General features: G+C 29.2%; 4 protein-coding genes across 4 annotated transcripts; 1 reads left to right on the top strand and 3 right to left on the bottom strand.

The window, feature by feature from the left end:
- Positions 1-760: 760 nt before the first annotated feature.
- Positions 761-3,578, bottom strand: LOC148196059 (putative proline-rich receptor-like protein kinase PERK6). The gene is made up of 9 exons (XM_088094657.1): positions 3,550-3,578; positions 3,096-3,475; positions 2,395-2,898; positions 2,155-2,241; positions 2,010-2,080; positions 1,866-1,942; positions 1,636-1,780; positions 1,317-1,478; positions 761-1,216 (listed from the first exon to the last, which is right to left on the bottom strand). The coding sequence occupies exons 1-9, from the start codon at positions 3,576-3,578 to the stop codon at positions 1,010-1,012; spliced, it is 1,662 nt and encodes a 553-aa protein (XP_087950783.1). The 3' UTR covers positions 761-1,009.
- A 1,782-nt stretch (positions 3,579-5,360) lies between these two features.
- Positions 5,361-7,956, bottom strand: LOC148196058 (uncharacterized). Its single transcript, XM_088094748.1, has 2 exons — positions 7,915-7,956; positions 5,361-6,466 (listed from the first exon to the last, which is right to left on the bottom strand). The coding sequence occupies exons 1-2, from the start codon at positions 7,954-7,956 to the stop codon at positions 5,411-5,413; spliced, it is 1,098 nt and encodes a 365-aa protein (XP_087950874.1). The 3' UTR covers positions 5,361-5,410.
- A 5,522-nt stretch (positions 7,957-13,478) lies between these two features.
- On the bottom strand, positions 13,479-14,151 carry LOC148196057 (uncharacterized). The gene is made up of 2 exons (XM_088094749.1): positions 14,021-14,151; positions 13,479-13,894 (listed from the first exon to the last, which is right to left on the bottom strand). Exons 1-2 carry the CDS (start codon positions 14,138-14,140, stop codon positions 13,670-13,672), a joined length of 345 nt encoding a protein of 114 aa, XP_087950875.1. The 5' UTR covers positions 14,141-14,151; the 3' UTR covers positions 13,479-13,669.
- Positions 14,152-21,283: 7,132 nt separating this feature from the next.
- Positions 21,284-22,877, top strand: LOC148196056 (BURP domain-containing protein BNM2A-like). Its single transcript, XM_088094088.1, has 2 exons — positions 21,284-21,500; positions 21,768-22,877. Exons 1-2 carry the CDS (start codon positions 21,444-21,446, stop codon positions 22,737-22,739), a joined length of 1,029 nt encoding a protein of 342 aa, XP_087950214.1. The 5' UTR covers positions 21,284-21,443; the 3' UTR covers positions 22,740-22,877.

Here is a 22,877-nt window from a genome sequence, read left to right as displayed (position 1 = left end):
TAACTCTTTAGCTATATGGGTTTTTATGTTCGTTCTAAATCCAAGTCTTCCTTCGTCAGTTCTCCAAACACAAAACACATCTTCACGCTTTAATTCTTTAGCCATAATGGTTCCTATGTTCGTTCTAAGTCAAAGTCCTCCTTCATCAGCTCTCCAAACCGATCGAAGGTACTGCCAAAGGTAGTCCGATGTTTAAGTCAGTAATTAATTCAAAAAGGGTAAGAAAAAGTCTTAAATTCACAATAAATATGATTAGATACTCCTTACCTTTAAGCTCTATTTATAGTTTTTGAGGTGAGCCTAAAATTAGTGAAAATCTAATCACAATTCAATCTCAATTTATTACACATATTTACTTTTAATCTCGATTTTTAAAGTTTATTTAAGAAGTACTGTTATTAAAACTACTTTATCATTGGAACTCTCCATTCACCCTCTACTCATGGGTGGTCGGATGAGGTTCCTCTTATCCGAATTTGGAGATTAAAGCAAATCGCTCATCTTTTTGTGGGATAAAAAAAATGTTTTTTAGATTAAATAATGAATATAAAGTTTCTGTAAAAATTTGTTAAGTGGGATAGAAAAGTATTTCCAAACATGCTTGGTACTGATTCTGAATAAATTATGGGTGGTAACTTTGAAGAAAGAAACAGAGACATGAAAAGACATATTTGGCCCTCAGATTATTTTCATCTATTTTATATTATAATAACATATAAATCCGAATCCGAAAAGAAGTACAAAGGAGCTTCCACTAATTAATGTTACAACACATGTTCTACATTACATATATTCCCTTCACTGTCCAATGTTTACAAATCTATCAGAGTATCCTACTCAATCAATCACTCACTAAAACTCATAAATTGAAGAAATGTGTCTTCCATTTCTTTAACTTGTTGGATCCCTCTTATGCCAAATGAGAACATCATTAAAAACTTGTGGCAAGATCAGGAGTTAATATCCTTAAAGTTCAGTTGATGATGAAATCACAAATGGCATGCATGAATTAAGGAGTGTGCATTCGGGCTCCTACCCTCCTGCCGGCATTGCCATATTCAGCAGATGATTGTTCACTGCCACTCTCTTCTAACGCTAGTTTCCTGAACTTCATCATGTCAGCTTTATATTCCCCGCTTTCGCCGCCGAACCCAGGTTTCACTCCCTCGTAACCAAGCACTTCTACTGACACATCACCCTCCAGCACTCTCACAATCTAATTCATTCATTCATATCCATCATAATTTAAGTTAAAAAGAGAACATGAAAGTCAAATGAATGCAGTATGATAAATAATAAACCATGATTAGTATTACCTGACTCATTTTCGGTCGCTTCTTTGCCGAGTACCTTACGCTAAATGCAGCACAAGCCACCATACATGACATTTGGCGCTCGTCATAATTACCCTCTAAACGTTGATCCACAAGCCCTTCAAAACTTCCATCCTCCATTGCCTTTGTACAGAGTGGTCTAGCCTGTTCATGCACATAGATAGATATGGAACAAATAGACATTATTATATTATAAGTATGGGAAACATTCACAAACTCCCAAACTGAAAGGTTCAAATTAATTATAAATCTAAAGTTATTGAAAGTACGTGGGAATTAATTAAAAACTATATATACTTACCCAGTCGGCCAAACTATCTTCAAATTCCCCAGTGTTATCCACAGGTTCCCGACCTGTTATGAGCTCCAAAAGCATAATACCGAACGAGAACACATCAGATTTGTCAGTTAGCTTACCGGTTGATGCATATTCTGGAGCCAAATACCTGAAATGTTTGGCAAACTAATTCACTTTCATTGCTTGAAACTTGAAAAAACGTATCATACATAATTTACAGTTTAATTTCTTACCCGAATGTTCCCATTACACGAGTGGAAACGTGAGTGGAAGTGTCTTGACTAATCTTTGCCAACCCAAAATCTGCCACCTGAATGGATAGATCCAATTGTTAATTAAGTAATCCCAGAAGAAACGCTTAGACATAGATAACTTACTTTGGCTTCGAAGTTGTTTTCAAGTAGAATGTTTGCACCCTTTACGTCTCGGTGAATGATACGAGGGTGACCTAGTTAATGTTAGAGGTCATGTTAACGTTGGCCTCCTCGTTAATCATTAAAAGAATAGTCAGAGATAACTTACAATCCTCATGTAAATAAGCAAGTCCTTTAGCCGATCCGATCGCAATTTTTAGCCTGGTATTCCAATCCATCACAGGTTGACCCTTTCCTGAAAAAAAGTTGACAGGTTTTCATCGTATAGATACAATAAACGGTGTAAAGAAAAGTATTCATGGAACCCAGTAGTTGAATTATATAAAACTGGTGAAGTTAGGGCTAAGAGGAAAATTGAAGAAATTTTAGAAAGAAAGAGAGAACGCACGATGAAGGTGGTATTCGAGGGTATTGTTAGGCACAAACTCATAAACGAGGAGCTTGTTGGATTGTGAGATGCAATAGCCGACGAGAGAGACGAGATGGCGATGGTGGACGCGGCTGATGATGTCAACCTCAGCTTGGAATTCTCTGTCTCCTTGGCCATTAGTGGATTTGAGGCTCTTCACTGCAATTTCCTTGCCATTGGGTAGAACACCTTTGTGGACGAATCCGAAGCCACCCTGGCCCAGCAGGTTGTGTTGGCTAAAGCCAGCAGTGGCAGCCGAGAGCTCCTCGAAAGTGAAAGAGCTTTGGTTGAATCCGAGAGCCACCGTGGGGTGCGGAGGTGGCAAAACGGGACCATGGGGCCCAGAGTAACTGGCAGTGCTCATGTCAGAACTAACACCCTGGGTTGCTGACCAACCTCCAACTGGAACTGGATATGGAGGAATATGCATAACATGCTCAACCTTATTGTTGTTGTACCCAAACTCGCTTTTGTGAAACCCATCTGCATGTACCCATTAATTATTCGTCAACCATCTTATAATTGTTCGAAGAACACAGCAGTTCACAAATTTTAAATGGAAAAAATAAGAATGATATTGACATCATCTATAATTTCTAAGAACTTTGAAGTGATAATAAAAGAGTGCTCAAATCCAAGTTCATCACATGGATTTGTCTTTAATATAAAAAAAAAAATACCATCAGGTTGATTATGGCAGTAATCAATGGGTAACTGAGATTTCTTTTTTCTTTTTATACACGCAAAGATGACCATGAGGAGGAGAAGGAGAAAAATCACAGCTGCTGCTGCGATTACTATTATAATTGGCGTGCTCAATGATTGGTTTCCACTGTCTCCTGACGAGCTTGAAGATGATGACTTGGGTGGAGACAACCGGTTCTTTGAAGGTGGAGGAGGAGAAAAATGATGGCCAGAATGTGGGGGCGGCGGTGACTCGCGGTTACCTGATTTCTTATCAGGAGGAGGAGGTGGTGGTGGTGGCGGAGGTGGAGATGGAGATGAATTAGACGGCGGGGGCGGAGATTTCTTATCGCTTGACGAGGGAGGAGGTGGTGAATTGTCCTGTGACGGTGGGGGAGGAGATGAATTGTCCGGCGGTGGTGGGGTGGGGGTGATGAATCTGGTGGTGGTGGGGAATCGGAATTGGAATCAGAAGCCATTTGGAAGGATGACTTCTTCTCCAACGGAAGGGAAGGTTAAAGAGAGAGAGAAACCTGGCCCTCTCCCTCACGTAAGGATTCTGCAACTTGCGAAACCTGCCACAGTAAACAAATTGTATAAACATATATCCTTGTGCATGTTTTGATTTTGAAGGCGGGAATATACGAAGGTGCATGCTGATATTTTTTGCATGCATGCATGCACGAGGGGGTACGTACGTAAGAAAAAGAGAATGCTACCTGAGAGCAAAGGACAGGAGGTTATCCACAGAAAGAGAGAAGCATGGTGAATAATTATTATGCAATATTGTAATATGGAACCAAAAAATGTCACCTACAATGCAGCGTATAATTCATTTTTCACTGCAACGTTTCTCTTCCTATCTTTAACCTAATTAGATAATCCAGCCATGCATGCTTTCAGTTTTTTTATCTACTTTTAGCGTTAATAGTTAAACCAAAACTTACGACAATCTTCGATAAATCGCTCATATTCCTTTTTCTGGATTCTGTTGGTCGCAACCAATTCAAAATGTGCATCTTATTGCTTTGTTGGAGGGCAGCGTCGGACCCATTACAGAAGATTCAAAATCGATCGTGTTGAAGTTGAATTCGACTGTCTGGCCCGATGACTACGTGTTGGCCAAAGTTCATTTCTTTTTTCATGGAGCGTGATGAACTAATATTATGTTAAATTAATTATACAAAATAAATCATTTAAATATAAATATGATCCTGATTTAGACTCTGATCATAAAAAATAGATGTCAAATATTAGATACGATTACTAAAAAATGTCTATATTTTGCGTGAAAAAATATATTAGACGGGCATTTAGATTTTTCCAAGAAACATTTGTCCAAAACAACTGACTGGTACTAGAGAGTGAAATTTAGAGAAGGTAAGACAAAAAAAAAAAGAGAAGTGTAAGAAAAATTGGTGTGTAATATTTTTTTTTCTATGCGACAATCAACATAGGCATCCTCAATTAGCATTTGAACAAAGTGTAATATACTATGAGCTTTTTGATTTTGTTGCAACGTGTTCTGAAATTTCATTCCAATTTTCTTCATAAAGTTCTAAAATGCTTCATCGAGCAAGAGAGTCTCCTGAGTAAAAACTCCAAGGAAGACATGCCAGAGCCAAATTTTCCATTACTGAAGCAATTGGTACATAGATAAAAATCTGCGCGTCAGACACATCATACAACTGAGTAGGAAATTAACAATCATAACCCTGGTCTTCCAACAAAACGCAATCACTAGCTAAAAGTTCAAAAAATGTTTAAACAGTTGATCATCTTATTGCTAACTAAATGACAGACAGCAAAATCAATCAACACAAACAATGACAAAACAGCCACAGAACTCCTTATAAATCAACAGATACAATGACCATCAGCAGAAAACACCATCTCTTGATGATGCATTTTGTAAAATTTGGAAAGGTCAGTGAATTTTCTGAGCTATCAGAACTCGTAGAGTCTTCAAATAACCAAATTATGCAAGTGCTACATGCCAGAAAGATTTAAGTTAATTCAGAAAATATTTCAACTGATTATTGATTCCTTGAAAAATTATGGTAGAGAATAGGTTTTAACTTTTCAAAAAAGTTAAAACAAAAATTTAATTCCATTTTGTTGTGATTTTTGTATTAATAATCTACCTTCAAATAAGTTATATTTTTTATTTTCTTAACCATAATAAGCAATCAACTATAATCATAATTCTTTAAATAAAAACCATAATATACTATTTCATATTATTCATTGGATACATGGCACACAAACTTTATTATTACGTGATATCATTAGTAGTTATAGCTTTCTTCGTTTATTCGTCATAGGTAAATTGAAAATTTGGTATAATTTTATCCTCTTGCTTCTCTTTGATGTTATCATTATCATAACCTGACACATTAGGTCTTGGTTCAAAATCTCCTTCAACATCTTTCTTTTTCTTTGCGTCCATGTTGTTATCACCATAAGCTGAAACATTAGGTCTTGGTTCAAAATCTTTCACAACTTTCTTCTTTTCCTTTACACCAACTTCATTGTCACCATATGCTGAAACATTAGGTCTTGGTTCAAAATCTTCTTTAACTTCTTTCTTCTTCTTTGGATCAATGTCGTTGTCACCATAAGCTGAAATATTAGGTCTTGGTTCAAAATCTTCTTTAACTTCTTTCTTCTTCTTTGCATCAATGTCGTTGTCACCATAAGCTGAAACATTAGGTCTTGGTTCAAAATCTTCTTTAACTTCTTTCTTCTTCTTTGCATCAATGTCGTTGTCACCATAAGCTGAAACATTAGGTCTTGGTTCAAAATCTTCTTTAACTTCTTTCTTCTTCTTTGCATCAATGTCATTGTCACCATAAGCTGAAACATTAGGTCTTGGTTCAAAATCCTCTTTAACTTCTTTCTTTTTCTTTGCATCAATGTCGTTGTCACCATAAGCTGAAACATTAGGTCTTGGTTCAAAATCTTCTTTAACTTCTTTCTTCTTCTTTGCATCAATGTCGTTGTCACCATAAGCTGAAACATTAGGTCTTGGTTCAAAATCTTCTTTAACTTCTTTCTTCTTCTTTGCATCAATGTCATTGTCACCATAAGCTGAAACATTAGGTCTTGGTTCAAAATATTTATCGACTTGGTTTCTTTCCTTTTCTTGAACATCATTATCACCATAAGCTGAAACATTAGGCCTTGGTTCAAAAATTTTCATAGCTTTATTTTTTTCCTTTGCATCAACTTTGCTTTCCCTCTTAACATAAACTTCATCATTTTCATAAGTTGGAAGACCTTTAAATTCTTCTGGCATATCCTGATGTTTCGTGACCATTTTCCAATATTCTCCTCCCATTTTTCTTGATTCCACATTTGTTGCAAACTTCTCGAATAAAGAAAAAACAAAATTAATTACTACCAAAAGGCAAATCATAGTATACTATATCTTAAATAAATTATGTCACTGTTTTCGTTCGAAAATAATTATTATAATTCGAGTCACATTTAAACAAAAAATAAATAATATGATAAGTAAATGTAAAAATTGGCTGGATATTAAACAACAATTTACTTAATTAAAATGTATAACACATTTAAAGATTGAAGGTATAAATATTGTTGTTCACCTTAACATAATCTTGTTTTTAGATTTCGCATGACTTTTTAAAATTTTCACTCGTGATATTAATTAATTAAAAATCTTATTTGGCATAAAGTTTTAGGCATATATATGTACATAGCTTTATGTTTATAGATATTAATAAACTAATAGCCCCATAGAAAAATTCCATGTAAAACAAACTAGAAAAGAAAATGTAACTACTACTTACGGCATATAGGATTAGGTAGAATTGTCTCAATTATATATTGTAGGAGATAAATCTAACTTTCCTTACATGACATAATTTACTTAATTAAAATAAGATCTTTACACATGGAACAATTTTATTGTTAACAAGCTTATAGGTTTGACTCTTTATAAAAATGCTTAAAATTTATGAATAATATATGATTTTAAGAAACTACGATATGACTTCATTGGTGTCTTTTCTTTTTCTAATTTTATTCTCTTAATTACTATTTTTTAAATTTAAATAATTATTCATAATAAAAAAATATTTTTTAATTTTATTATTTTAGTAACTACTTTTTAAATTTAAACAATTACTTATTATAAAATAATTATTTACACTTTTATAACTATATTTTCAAATTTAAATGATTATTCATAATAAACAATTATTTACATAATATTACTTATAATATTTTTTATTTTAAGAACTAAAATTAATTTTATCCATAACTGCATACATTTTTAGTTTTTTTTTTAAATTTTACCATTTGAATTATTATTTTTAAAATATAAATAATTTATAGATATTAAAAAAATACTTACATACATACACGATAACACCTGTATTTATGCTAATTATAATAATAAACGTTTATATATATAAGTAAGTATGTAAAACGAACTTTTACTTTTGAAATTCTTTTTCAATAATATAAATTTTGACTTTTTACTACATAAAATTTTATACAGGTCTTGATCTAATTTATGTCTTATGATATTTGAATTAGCATAGGTTGTAATTTCTATGGGAAGGCTTATGTGCCAGTAACGTTCAAAATTTAAGCCAGTAACTTACTTGGACATTAAATAAAATTTTCATTCATAGAAAAAAAAATAGGACAAAGTTGTTGTTGAACGTAATTTATAATGCAAATATTTGACAATTATAAAGATAAATAGAATGGTAAAATTGAGTTGGAAATAAAATGTAAATGTAAGTAAAGTTAAGGCATAAGGTAGGAGAAATGAAAACATACCAGGAAGACGAAAAGGACAAGCAGAGCAAGAAAAGACCTCATTTTGAAGAGTGTTGAAATGTGAAGGACTTGCAAGTAACCTTCTCTATTTATAGCCTATTCTTAGCTTAGGTATCTCTTTGCACGTTATTGCTGTTGAATACAAGCAAAGTTTCACATTAGATAAAATAAGATATAGATATGAGTTTATATACACATAAAATACCTTCATTGGTAAGAAGCTTTTTGAAGTGGTATCAAAAATAAATATGTAAAAGCTTAACCTAAAACGGACAATATCTTACCAATATGGAGATCTATGTGTATATGTGTGTTGTCCCTCTCTACAATTGTCACAACAAATTCTTTCAACCATACTAGGTTAGAAAATAGTAATAAGAAAAAAAGAGTTTATACAAGTAAAATGATATTTTGAAAAAATTAACTTTTATATTTTTAAAGAAAAAGATAATATTAAATAGCGTAAAGTGACCAATGCAACCTTTAACACTTTAATTACACCTCCATGATTCGATAAATTCTTCAGATTTATGGATTTATTACTCAATAAAATAATAAACGTAAATAAAATAATAAAAAAATTAGCTTCATTTTTTTATTCATAAAAATTGAAAACTCACACGATTGTTTAACAAACTAATGTAAATTCCTTAATAAGTATTCATTTCAGAGTAATCGAACTTACATCCCTACTTCTTTAACGTACAATCACAATTCTTTTACTAAAATGATTTATTTATTATGTTTAATGATTTCTAAGAAAAACTTAAACGGCAGTTGAAAAGGAAGAGATAATATCTAAGCATTATCGTCGTATATATTATAAAATATTTAAGCTGCTATGTATGATGTTATCAAATTTATAGTAAAATAAAATAATTGAGTGAAATTATTATCAGATAGAACAAACACAGTCAATACTAAGATTCGCTGAAAAAGATCCGATCAAAGTGGACCTTCGTGTAATTAAAGTACAATAATAATACGTGGATAGCGTGACATCAATTTTTAAATATTAACAATTTTATATGCAAAAAGTAAGAGGGTTACTCCCTCGCCTCTTCATTTTCGTTTTATCTTATAGTTAAAAGTTTTACTGAATTGATGTAAAGATTTACTGAATAACACATCTTCCAACCTTTCACTTTTTTAAAAACCTAATTCAGTAGCTCTCATTTCCTCACTTTTTTCTTTGAACAATTTGTTTTATTTTTAAAAAAAATTTTATACACAAAAAATATTAAATTATGTAAAATCTACACAAATAAACATTTACAATGTTCAAAAACTAAAATTTACAAAAAAAAATTAATAAACTAAAAACAAGAAAAATTAAAAGAGTTGTAACGCAGAAACTTGAATAAATGTGAAAAATTCGTCTAGTTTTCAACGGATCTCGATATCCGTGGACAAATCTCAAGATCTGTTGAAGACTGAACGGATTTTCCACATCTGTTCAAGTCTTCACATTTCTCTTATTTTTTCCCTAACACAACACACCACATACATTCATATACAAAACACATATAAAAAACAAAAACAATGAAGTTTTAACCACAAAAATGTTCAATGAAAGAATAAACAAAGAGAAATAGGGAGGGAGTCAGGACTCTATGTGTGTGACTAAGAGAGAAAGAGAGAAAGTGAAGGAGTGAGAGCTTTCTATTGAAAAATTAACCTTGAAATATATACAAACATATAAATTTATAGGACATAATATTTATTTAATCATTCAAATATATTACATATTGAAACAAATAATTATTTTGCACGTTTTTATTTTATTTTATAATATTATCTACCTAGTATAAAACACGGTCATAAAACCAATCAATGATACAAATAACATACTCCATAAATGAATTGAAATCAAGCACATGTATAAAACAATTAATCATTTTAAACATTTAATTAACAACACTGATCTAACTTATTAAATTAATTCATAAAATATAGATTATTCTTGGAAAAAGAATTTGAACCCATCATATACCGCGTGTTATCAGATTATTAGATTTCTTACTAACTTCAGTCTTTGAGTAAAACTCATTAATTTAAATTTATGATTAAAGATAAATGTATTATGAAAGATTAATTGTGTAAAAATTATAAATAATATTTTAATTTAACAAGAGATCAAATTAAAAATATTAAAATTAAACAAACAACTTACCAATATTACATAAAGAAATTGTAGTTATCGTCTCTAAATACATACATATTAATGCTTCCTTCTTTCATCTTGGTCAAAAAAAAAATTTAAAAAGAAATGTAAGGTGCTTAATAATGTGAAAGATTATACATTTATCCATTTACATTATTATTAATAGTTGTGTGAAAATAGGTTGTAACCCGCGAACCAACTCGGCCCACTAGAATTTGAGTTGGGTTGGGTTTAAAACAAATGTAATATTTTTATGCGGGTTAATTTTCAATCTGACTTACTTAGAACCCGACTCACCGACTTGAACCCGTGGTGAGCCGGATTGACTCACAAACTCACCTAATTTAATTTAGTTAATTATTATTTTGTGTTTCAATATTATTAATTAACAATTTTTTTATTATATCGTAGATGAAATAAAAAAAAGATGTTTTAAGAGACAAAAAATTTTATAGTTTTATCTATTCAAGACTCTAATATTACAGATGAACAACTGATACATAAATTATCAATATTAAAAACTTATTTGTTCGTCTGTTGTACTTATTTTTTTATTACACTTGAATAATATGATATTTTTTTATTTTGAATGGTTTAACATCATTTTAGAGTGAAATTTATTTAGATTTGAACTAAAAAATTATAATTTTTTTTATTTTAAAAAACTTATAATTAAGGGAGCGAGTGAGACAACCTATTTAACCCCAACCAACCCGTAGTGGACCAGACTAGGTCGAACTGGATTACTAAAGCTTTAATTATCAAGATCAATCCAAAATATTATTTGATAAAATCTTGAAAATTACTGAATTGATTAAAGAGTTTAATTATTTATTTATTATTAAATTTTTTTCTATACATAATCTAACATCAATTACTATCTCAAACTAAACCTAAGGGATAAAAATATTACATTTATTTATGTAATTTTGAATAGGGTACACATTTTTAATAAATGTGAAGGTTTTTAGTTGAGTTGTTATTAGATTTTATTTTTATTAAATATTTCAAAATTTTTAAATTTTTAATAGAATTTCTGATATTTAAATATTTGTAAAAGAGAAAAAAGGACAATAGACCAAAACATTAATAAAAAAATTGAAACAACCTAGTCATAGCAGCACATATGCCAAAATCTCTCCATGTTTAAAATTAGTGATAATGTTAATTATTTTATGTCCATGTGTCATGATCTACCTTTATTTGTCGACACAAAAATCTACCATAGAGATCCGACAACAACTTGCCACTTTATTCATTTAAATACAGAATAGGTAAATATTTGGTTTATTTGTTAATTCAATCATACGAAAAGTGTTAGCATTATGTACAACTACTACCTTGTTTGAATCTGTTGTCGACTTGTTTTGTTGCATCCCAGTTAGATTCACCCAACCCCACATTTTCATTAAGTAAAATCTTTATATCGTGTTACCCATGAATACAGAAAAATAAAATAAAATTATTTACTATTAAAAAATATAAAATTAACTTAATTTTATAAAATTAATTTGTAAAATAAAATATACATTTATATATTTTAGTCTTTCTCTAATATAAGACTTTCAACATATATTTTTACATCCATATATATATATATATATAAATAAAGTAATTATTATAAAAAAAATATTGTCAAAAAAAGTATCATTATTTTTTTTTTCTTTTGCTATTTCCCAATTTCTTTGTTGCAGTGTTCCTATGGATGCAAGAATCAGAGAATTCTTGGAAGTTGTTCTTGAAGAGGGTCATATTCAAGATATTCAAATATCCCAGAAACCCAACACTCATCTAAAAGAGAATGGGCTTGGAACTAGAGCCCAACACTCATCAAAACCCAGACATAATCAATTGGGCCTTTTTTCTGCTGCACCATTATTTCTCTGCGCTTCCCAATTTTCTCACTGCCAATGAACTTTTTTGCGCATTCCCAATTTTCTGCACCGCTACAAATTTCATTGTGCATATCAATTTTCTGCACTGCCATAACTTCTTTGCGCATTCCCAATTTTCTGCACAGCCATAATTTCTTTGCACATTCCCAAATTTCTGCACCCTCATAACTTCTTTGCGCATTCCCAGTTTTGAAAACCAAAGAGTTTATTACGTGGAGGTGCAATTAATAATGATAGGGTGCAGCAAGGAAAAATCACCGAAATATCCCTACGTACCCGAAATTCAATCTTTGTGCATAAATTTGTTTATTATAGAGAGAAGGAATAATATCAAATATTTAAAGGAAGGCCGAAGCTACACGTAAGACTTTATGTCATCTAAGTATTTTATTGCATGGAATAAAGATTAAGGCGAAAAGCATCTTTCCTTAGCCACCAAGTACAGAATATGTATATCGTCTTTTCATGTGTTCATCATTTCTCACTTTCATCTTCTTCTTTTTCAACTAAAATAACTCATTCTTCACACACCATTCTGATAAACATAACTTCTCCTCTCCAACATGGAAAATAATTATCATATCAGTATTATCATATAACTTCTCTTTAGCTAAAATTGTGTATCATATATATTTGTTAAGACAGAAACACTTATGCGACTTTTGTTCAAATTTGACTATAATAATATTTTATATTAAATTTTGTAAGAGATTAAGCACACGTGAGTAAATCAATATAAACAATAAATATATATATATATATATATATATATATATATATAAGTATTAATATTCTTTAAGTTATCAATTTATTCGCTCGTATCCTATTTGAGTAATACTTATATTATGTTCATGAAATAATTATAATTTAAGTTTAAAATGTTAAGTGGGTGATACATAAAATGAACAAACAAAATTTTTTGTTAAATTGACTTATGTTAAATTAAATTCAAGCTCACAAAACTATTACATCACAAAATTATAAAGTGATATTAACTACTTATATACTCTAAACAATATACTTTAAACTGATTTTGATGTAAAAAATAATGAATGCTTCACTAAAAACATAACAAAAAATAGTGAATTATTATTATTTTTTTTACAAAACTTAATTATATTGTTATTGTGAAACCGAACGAGAATGTTTCTTGTTTGTTTTTAACTATTTGATTTTAAGAAAATGGTTTTATATTCCTTCTTTTTCTGTGTGTTTGTGTTTCCATAGAAAAATCTCAAACAAATATAGAGATGAATACGTGATAGATGGAGTAATTTCATTAGAAGTTTAGAGCATCATCCAGTTGAATTTTTTCTGGACAACTATGTATTAATTGTGAGATTTAGAAGATAAAAAAAATGTATTAATTGTGAGATTTAGAAGATAAAAAAAAACACGATTATTTTAATCTGTGAGATCCACCAAACAATCTATGAGGATTCTCAACAATATCGGGAGAGGGAGAGTTGAGAAAAGTATGTATTCTGCAGTATTATTGTGAGAAATTGATTAAAAGCAAGATGCTGCAAATTTATTAAAAGAAGGATTACTACTAGATAAACACCAGGATTAAAAGCTATTACATCTATACTAAAAGGGCTTCAAACTTTTAGTAGAAATTTAAAAACAGTAATTAATCTGGTGCTAAACAAGACTTCTATCCCTCACATTTGTTGCATATATGTGTATGGGAGCTTCAGTCTTGATTCTTCTGCTGCATCTGTTTCATGGGGACAACATGGGTGTGATATAGTATGACATTAGGTTTTACATCGAAGTTCCTAACAAAACGATCCTTCCCTGCTTCTGAAACATGGGAATCCTCGATAAGGTCTTTAATTGCTTCTGGCATAGCTTCTTCCTTCATCGTCTCTTCCCAATATCCTTTCAGGTCTTTTCTTGCGCTGCTCAAACTTCCAACCTATGAGTTTCAATGAAGACAAAACTTTAAGGTATTTTAAACACAGACAGAAACCTTAGATTTGACAAAAGTAGAAATCAAAGTACAAAAGAGCAACATAGTTTGTGAAACAGATTCAAGAGGTACCAGTAGAAGAGAGAAAAGTACGAAAACACCAAAATTCGACTTCATGTTCACGCTAATCTGTGCAGAGTCGTCAGTCTCTGGATATTTCTTTAACCCACAACTGACCCACTGTCCACACATATATATGTTTATCATCACAGCAGTTGAAAAAGAAAAAAATCAACTACATAGTATATATTAAACGATAATGGTATTTTGATAATATTTTTTAAAAATATTATAATATTATTTATGTGTTATTTATGATTGCGGGCCTTTGTTTGCGGTTTTTGTTCATTGGTCTAAAATTGTTTTATCATCAATAATAATAATTATAAATACTAATATAAATTAATAAATGATGTTAAAATATATAAAAAAAATAGTATCAACGTATCATTATATTATATTAAAACATTAAAATCATCCTTCCGCGTAAAAACCATTTAGTAAAAAATATTATAATTCTTAAATAAATTTTAGTGTTCCAAGAAATTTCGACATATTTTTTTCTTCTTTACCGACATCATTTGTTACATTCAATATTTTCCTGAATTAAAATATTAATTAAAATATGGAGATAAGAAAAAGTTGCTAGGCCGCACCACATTCAATCTTCACTGTTCATGTACACGCCACACAAGAAATAAAAGTTTGACTGAATGAAGAAGGCCAGAAGTCTCACTTGTATTAATTTCTAATTTTCCAAAAATTTTAAATGTTAAATAATTTTTTAAAATTATTTATTTAGCATAGTTGTAATTCTCAAATATTTGTAATAATATCATCACTTTGTATTGAAATAATTGATTTATATGATTTTCTTATTTTAAGTGGTTGGCAGTGTTGTACAAACTTGAATGATGTTTAATGCATAGGTAGGAAAGTGGAAATTTCAACAGAAAAGAGTACCGAGCATCTAGATGGAATAGAAATAAAAAAAAATAATATATATATATATATAAATTTAGGTATACTAGGAAAAATTAATTATCATAAAATGTTTGACAGAAATGAAATTAATAAAAAGGTAAATACACATTATACATCTAATAAATATTATTTTAATTATTTTTATAACATGTTTAATAATTTTATATCACTTAAAAATAAAAGTTTAAAATAATTTATTTTTTTTTACTAACATCTTTTTTGAAAATAAAAACATAATAAATAAAAATTTCAAAATTGATAATATTTTGAATATCTAGTAAATGATCATAACAATATTATTGCACAGACTTGATATTAAAGAATAAAAAGAATATAATTATATATTTAAGGTGATCATATAAACATGACTTTTAATTTAATGTTGTCTGTGTCTTAAAATTGTGAAAAAGTCTCTATTACGCGCTTACACAAATAATATTTTATAGTATTTAGTGAAAATCAGTTATTGACCAAAATTATTCAATTAGTTAGAGACACATAATCAACCGCCACACACGTGCAAAAGTCATACCAATTTATTTTTATATATATAATTTTCTATAAATAATTTATAATTTGCTGTTGTCAGTGCAAGCCCATGGCATAAAGCAATCAGTTGGTTTTTTTTCTTTAATTTATAAATGTAGTGAAAATGGGAGGCATCCCAATGGGTATTTTATATAAGGGTTGTGAGCTATAACATGAAAAAGATTTGAATCCACTCCAAGAAAGGTTTTTTTTTTTTTAAATTATCTATTAGACTTTTTAGTGAATATTTATAGAAATATATCAATATATTTTTAATATATCAAAGTTAATATATATTGGTTTAATTGTTTAATTTGTTCCTATTTATATTATTTTGTATCAATTTAGTTTTTATTTTAAAAAATATCAATTTCGTTCACACGTGTCATATAAACTCAATATATTTTAGAAATTATAACAGAAGAATAGTATCAAAATTTTATTAAGAAATTCTTATTTTGGTGTCTATAACTTAAATTAGTTTCTTAAGGAAAAATAATTTTGGAAATTAACCTCTTTTCATCTAATTTAAATACAATACAAATGTTAAACTTCATATATAAATTAAAATCATAAAAGTATTTAAAACTTATGAATGAGTTTATCACTTTTATAAAGCCTTTTTGTTTTACTTTTGGTAACATTTTAAAAGATTTCTTATTAATGGAGATATCTTATATGTATATAAACTCATGTTCATCTCTTATTTTATTCGATTGTGAGACTTTGTTTGTATCAACATCTGGTTATTTTTTGTCTAAATTAAAAGTTGTAATTTTTTTAATCTAATCTGATTTAAACGTGTAACAAGTCTAGTTGATTCTTGAATTTGAACTCATTCTAACAACACTAATAATTTGTAAGTAAAAATAAAATAAATTTTAAATTTTAATAAAAAAATGAGCTTTTTTTGTCTATTACACAATAAACTCAGGTGAGAATGAAATGCATATTTCTTTATATATTATAAATCGGTAATAATTTTTGTAGTGTCACTTTCAGTCGAGCCTTTGTATTAAAGAAAGTAAAGAAAACATATGGATTTATTTGAAAAGTCAACTTGAAACGTGCAAACTAAGAAAATGAATGTGATGGTGATAAATAAATGGGATAAAAGTGTAGTTGCAGCACTTAGTTTTGTTCCCTTTCACATGTTCATGCACGGCATACCTATTTGGCATATATGCTTGTCTTGTACTTTTCTTTTTCACAAAGTCAACTATATTTCTGCATCAGGTGCCCTACTTCTTCTATTTTTCTTCTTTCAAAAAAGGGTTTTCATCACTTTAAATTATAAATTCCTCCAATTAAATAACACCTTACTCTTTACCTCACCACATAAATTAAAGACTTAAAATTAATACATCCTTTAAAAAGGGCGTCAATTATGTCCTTACTTAATAAAATTTATATCAATGAAATCCCTTCCGTTAAATCTGTACAAACGGCGTTAATTATTTTTCTCTCTCTCCTATTAACGTCGTTTGTACGGATTTAACGGAAGAGATTTTATTGATATAAAATTTATTAAGTAAGGACGTAATTGACGCACTTTTTAAACGATGGACTAATTTATATAGGATATTAATATAGGATATTAATATAGGATATTAAGCCTATATTAAATCAAATTCCATACACATCTTGCAAATAACCCCTCCAACTTTGCCTTCCTTTCAACTTCTTCTCTTTAAATAAATAAGTGATGTTGAAGTCATTCAAAATAAATACTACTTATTTCTTTTATAAAAAGAAACCATCTGTTATGTGTTAAGTTAATATCTAAAGAAATACTATTTTTTTTATCGCATAAAAAAAAAAAAGAACGTGGGGTGAATAAAGATGTAGATGCTTTTTCTGAAAAATTTGATATAGTGGAAGAAAGGTTGAATATCTGATACAGTATGTATAGGTTTTCCCATTTTCCACATGTTCTGCAGCATTTGCTTGATTTAACATATGCTGGTGAAAATGAGAGGCAGAAAATAGTTTGGGTTTGACGAAAATATTGTGGTAATGGCGTGAGTGAATTTGATACGATAAGGTCAAAAGGAGTTTATAGAAAAGGTTTTGGAAGAAATGAGAATGGTTGAAAACGAGATAGTTTGGCAGATTCGATGATAATGCTGTGTTTGTGCATTTCAATTAGTTTGCATTTCAATTTCAGCCATTGAGAAAAAGTTGAGTGGCGCAGCAACAACAGTTTCGTCAACGTTCTTCGTTTCCCACTATACATCACACTCTCCATAGTCAAAATATTTGATTGTGACACAAACGAGACAATGGGATTCCATCCAATTTAGTCAAAACCAATTTTACTTTAAAAGTGTCGTTCATGTTAAGAAATGAACTTTAAACCTAACTCAACCTCACAAAACCGGTATGTGTGGTTAGATTTGAACTTCACTTATATATTATAATTTGACTTTATTATCTCTAGTCGATATGAGACTTCCAACACACCTCCGTCGAGGTATAGACATCTCAAGCGCAATAGTAGAATTAATTAGTGGTCTGATAGTGACCCAACAATGGGTGAAACAAAATGTCCACATAGGTCTCGTTAGGATAGGCTACAACCATGACTCTGGTACCATATTAGAAAGTGATTTTAAGTCTAACTCAACCCCACAAAACCGGCGAAGGTGGGGTTTGCACCTCACTTATATATTATAATTTGACATTATCTCTAGTTGATGTGGAGCTTCCAACATTTATCTGGACATAAAACCTATATATAACTTCATCTTAGCAATAAAGAAAATTTTACTACAAATAAAGAAACACATGAAAACAAAATAAATCTATAGATTGTTTTATATATATATATATATATATATATATATATATATATATTTTTTTTTTTTTTTTTCTAGTTAGAAACATCTATGTTAATAAATATCATGATAATTTAGTAGGTGATGAAAGTAAGAAGTTATAATATTTTCATTGTATGAGAGTTAGAACAATTTTGTTATCTTTATTCAATATATTTGTTTTTAATAAAATCCCTTGATTCAACGTCATTTGTTATTACTAGTGTTTGAAGTTCATGCAACACAATAGGGTTTTTAAGTGATAAGAAATATGGAGTTTGGTCAAACAATATATATATATATTATATATATATATATATATATATATTATATATATATATATATATATATTATATATAATTAGACTTGAAATGTTGAACCAACATGATTTGTTTATACGAGTCAAGATAAGCGTGGCAAGAACTCAACACACATAAAAATAGAGAAATATATAATTAAATTAAAACGAAGAACGAGTAAAGAAAAATAATATTATCATATTTTTTATTCATTTGCCTCTTTTCATTCCACTTTAAAAAAAACGGTTGACAAAAAATTAAAACTGAAAATACTTAATTAAAAAAAAATACGACTAAAAGTAACTAAACAATATATAAAAATAATAATACCACGAATTTCATATTTTTAAAAATTATTCTGACTCCCTTATTTATTATCAAATAATAAAAGTTAATTTCATCTTCACTCTTCCTTTTATTTATTCTCAACTAATCAGATAAATCATTAGTATGTGTACAAACATTAAGAACACCTTTTGTACGACATACTTTTCTTTCCTTGCATCACTATACCATAATTTATTTGCTGTATGTAATTAAGTTTGTATAAAATTGTGTATACGGTGCGTGCAATTAATATCTCTTATTAATTTTAATGAGATGACTTAGGTGAGTTACATGTATGTTTGACAAAGAAGAAAGGTGATAATGTATTTAATTAACATGATAGTTAACCTAATGATATTATTATTAGAGCAATTAAAATAGATTTGAGTCTACCATTAGACGTGATCATTGCTTACAAAATTAATTTGATCAAACTATATACAAGCTGTCTCTTAAATTGTATGAGATCATTGTTTATTTGAATATTTTAACTTACGGTTTGAATGGTAATTAATTTGGATGGTAGGTTGGTAGACTTAGTTGACCAGCTTTATAAAATGATTATATATTTTTATTTAAAGTAAATGTAATATTATTCTTTTAAAAAGCACGAACACAAAAAAAAAAACACACACACACACACATATATATATATTAATCTATATATTGAATAATTATATATAAAATTAACATAATTGATTTTGTCTAAACATCTCAATTTTTTATTTAATAAAATCTAAATTATTACAAAATTATATAGTTTAGAATAAAATTTTATTATTATTTTATTGAAAATTTCAATTACAAAAATATTTTATTAAAAAAATCTAAGACATGTTATTTATTTTAATGAAACTTTTTTAATAACTTTTTCTTTAATCGACCAATAAAAATTAATATAAAATAAATAAATAAATAAGTTGTTTTCATAGATCTTCACACAGCATCATTAAAGAATAATTACTGACAAAAAATAAAAATAAAACAGTCATCCAACAGATAGTCTTATTAACTAAAAATGAAACATATGATCCTCGTACCATACCTTCTAACCAAAAAGTATAAGAAAATGAAATTTAAAATAATAAAATTTGAATGAAATAAACGAGAATAGTTTATAGTCTATGTATAAATTTTATATTCTTTATTTATGTGTATTTGAGTGAGAATAATAAATAAATTAGACGTCACCGACACTGTATATATTATATATTACCCCAATAATATTATTTCTTCATCATGTGCTTTTATTCCCAGGATTTAAATTTCGTATAAAACTTAACTCCAGTTTGATTTTTTTTTCTTTCTGAACAGGCATAATTTCGGGACTAATGAACGCTTTATTCAAAATTTTCTTCCATATAATGTTAACCGAGTTCCTACATTTTATAATTACTTAAAAATGGCCAAAATCCATAACAAAAATACATTTCATATATATAAATGTATTTTTCGTTATTCTTTGTATTCTTCAAATATAATGTATAAAGATAGTCATTTAATAAAATTATTGTATTTTAAAAAATGAATAGTGAAAATGATAAGAAACCGTCTTGTATAATTCTTACATATAATAAATTTGATTTAACTTAGAATAAATTCATATTCTTTCTTAATTTACTATATAATCAAACATTAAATTATGTTTAAAAAATGCTTAAGAAAAACTTTTTTTTATTTAAAAGAAAAATGATATTTTGACAGTACAAATATTTAGTGTTGTCAAAATGGTTTATCGAACCAATCCGACTCACTTATTATTAACGAGTTGAAAAAATTAGAACTTGATTTAACACATTATGATTGGCAGATTAAACAAGTTAATTCACTCATTCATGATTTATTAGTGATAATTTTTTTTAAATTCTAAATAAATAATAATAACTTTCTAATTCAAATCTAAATAATTTCAATAAATATATCACGTTAAATTCAAAAATTTATTTAAAATAAGAAAAACAATAAAATCAAAATATATTCCAAAATTATTTTAAACTCTAAAATATAAAAAATCAATTAAAAAACAAAATGAGGTAAAGTGATGAAATAATTCAATTCACCGCGAATTAAACTTGAAAAATAGTAAATCAAATTTAAAATTCACTAATATTAAATTTTTTTATTTAATCCAACTCAAACCCATAATAAATTTAATAAATTGAATTAAATCATTAATTTCAACCTATTTAACAACATTAATAAAATTTTTATATTTATTTAAATCATTTTTCATATCTTTTTATATTTTTTAATCTTTAAAAATATAAAAAATTATTTTCTATAACTATTTTATCTTATATTAACTTTCAAATAAATATAAAAATATATCACCTTACCATTAATTCATGTAAAATATAAAATAGGAAGATATACCACCAAAGCAGCTCCATAAAGTGCAGAAAACTGTGACACCAGAAGGTTCTGAATATTGATTTGCGAGCTTTCATGTTTTCCTATAACCCAATATCTTGAATGGTCTCTGCTCCTTTTCTCATACAAGCTTGAAAGAAGAAGAACCAGAAATTTCAAGGAAAAGAAAAGATGAGACTTGGATTTGCTTCTTGGAGCTTCATCCTATGCACCCTACTCATCTTTTTGGTAAGATCCAGTTGTGCTATTCAAATAAACTAAGCCATATCTCTGTTGACTTCCATAGACAGATCTTACAACTTGGCTTTTCTTCCTCTGGTTCTTGAAAATGTTCTTTTGTCTTTTGCTTTTTTTCCTTTGCTTGAAACGATTTTGCTTCGTTAGTTAATTTTTATCATCGTGTTGTTGATCTGACAGCGATTGACTTTACAGAAATTTTTTGCATGGTCTACTTCGATTATTAAACTTTCTTTGTCTTCTTGGTTGACGTTGCAGATTCTGCAAGAGGGTGGAGCTAGAAAGATATCCACAACATCAAGCAGAGAAATTGAACTGAAGGAAGCATCCTATAATTTGCAGAAGTTTGCAACAGAGGGTCTTGTACTCGACAGCATTATTCAGCTTGAAGGCGCTGATATAAGCTTGAAGAAGAAGAAGAAGCATGTCCATGATGAGGGCGAGGATGAAAATGATGACGACGACGATGATGACGACAAGAAGAAGGAGAAGGGGAAGAAATATAAAAGCGAAAAGATCATTGAAAGTGATAATCACAAACACATGGCCCCTGAACTGAATGTGTTTTTCACCCCAGATGATTTGAAGGTTGGGAAAATCATGCCCATCTACTTTTCCAAGAAAAACTCTTCAAAGTCTCCAAAATTTCTAACCAGAGAAGAAACTGACAAGGTTCCCTTCTCCTCAAAACACCTACCATACCTTCTGAAATTCTTCTCCATCCCAAAACACTCACCCCAAGCCAAGGCTATGAAGTATACACTCAAACAATGCGAATTCGAAAACATGGAAGGAGAAACCAAGTTCTGTGCCACATCTTTGGAGTCCTTGTTTGATTTTGCACACTATCTGTTTGGTTCAAACACACAGTTCAAAGTTCTGACCACTGTCCATCTCACAAACTCAACAGCTGTTTTACAGAACTATACCGTATCAGAAGTGAAAGTGATTTCGGTTCCAAACGTTATAGGGTGTCACCCTATGCCTTACCCTTATGCAGTTTTTTACTGCCACAGTCAGCAGAGTGACACCCGTCTCTACGAGGTGTTGGTGAAGGGTGAAAATGGAGGAAGAGTTCAAGCTGCAGCTATTTGCCACATGGACACCTCTAAGTGGGACCGAGATCACGTGTCCTTTCGTGTTCTCAAAGTTGAACCTGGAACCTCCCCTGTTTGCCATTTCTTCCCTTCTGATAATCTAGTCATGGTACCTTTATCTGGGGCTCCATAACTACTTTTCTGTTTTATGTTTCTGTGTACCAACCTGGTTCTACTAGGAAAAATGAAAAACTAGGTATCTAGTTTAATAAGGATGTCTTTGTGGCGTGCTTTGGAATAGAACGTTAATGTGATGTTTATCTTCTGCGTA

Source organism: Vigna umbellata, chromosome 7 (genome assembly GCF_029865625.1).
Source record: "Vigna umbellata cultivar VRB3 chromosome 7, Vumbellata_1.0, whole genome shotgun sequence".
NCBI classification, from domain to species: Eukaryota; Viridiplantae; Streptophyta; class Magnoliopsida; order Fabales; family Fabaceae; genus Vigna; species Vigna umbellata.
Note: the sequence above shows the minus strand (reverse complement) of the source record. Positions and strands in the feature narration are given on the sequence as shown.

Coding starts and splice junctions, on each gene's coding strand:
- LOC148196058 (XM_088094748.1), bottom strand. CDS start 7,956: ATGAGGTCTTTTCTTGCTCTGCTTGTCCTTTTCGTCTTCCTG. Junction 6,467..7,914: donor TTGTCCTTTTCGTCTTCCTG/GTATGTTTTCAT, acceptor TTATTCGAGAAG/TTTGCAACAAATGTGGAATC.
- LOC148196057 (XM_088094749.1), bottom strand. CDS start 14,140: ATGTGTGGACAGTGGGTCAGTTGTGGGTTAAAGAAATATCCAGAGACT. Junction 13,895..14,020: donor TACTTTTCTCTCTTCTACTG/GTACCTCTTGAA, acceptor TGAAACTCATAG/GTTGGAAGTTTGAGCAGCGC.
- LOC148196059 (XM_088094657.1), bottom strand. CDS start 3,578: ATGGCTTCTGATTCCAATTCCGATTCCCC. Junction 2,081..2,154: donor TGCTTATTTACATGAGGATT/GTAAGTTATCTC, acceptor AACATTAACTAG/GTCACCCTCGTATCATTCAC. Junction 1,217..1,316: donor AGCGACCGAAAATGAGTCAG/GTAATACTAATC, acceptor TGAATGAATTAG/ATTGTGAGAGTGCTGGAGGG.
- LOC148196056 (XM_088094088.1), top strand. CDS start 21,444: ATGAGACTTGGATTTGCTTCTTGGAGCTTCATCCTATGCACCCTACTC. Junction 21,501..21,767: donor GCACCCTACTCATCTTTTTG/GTAAGATCCAGT, acceptor TTGACGTTGCAG/ATTCTGCAAGAGGGTGGAGC.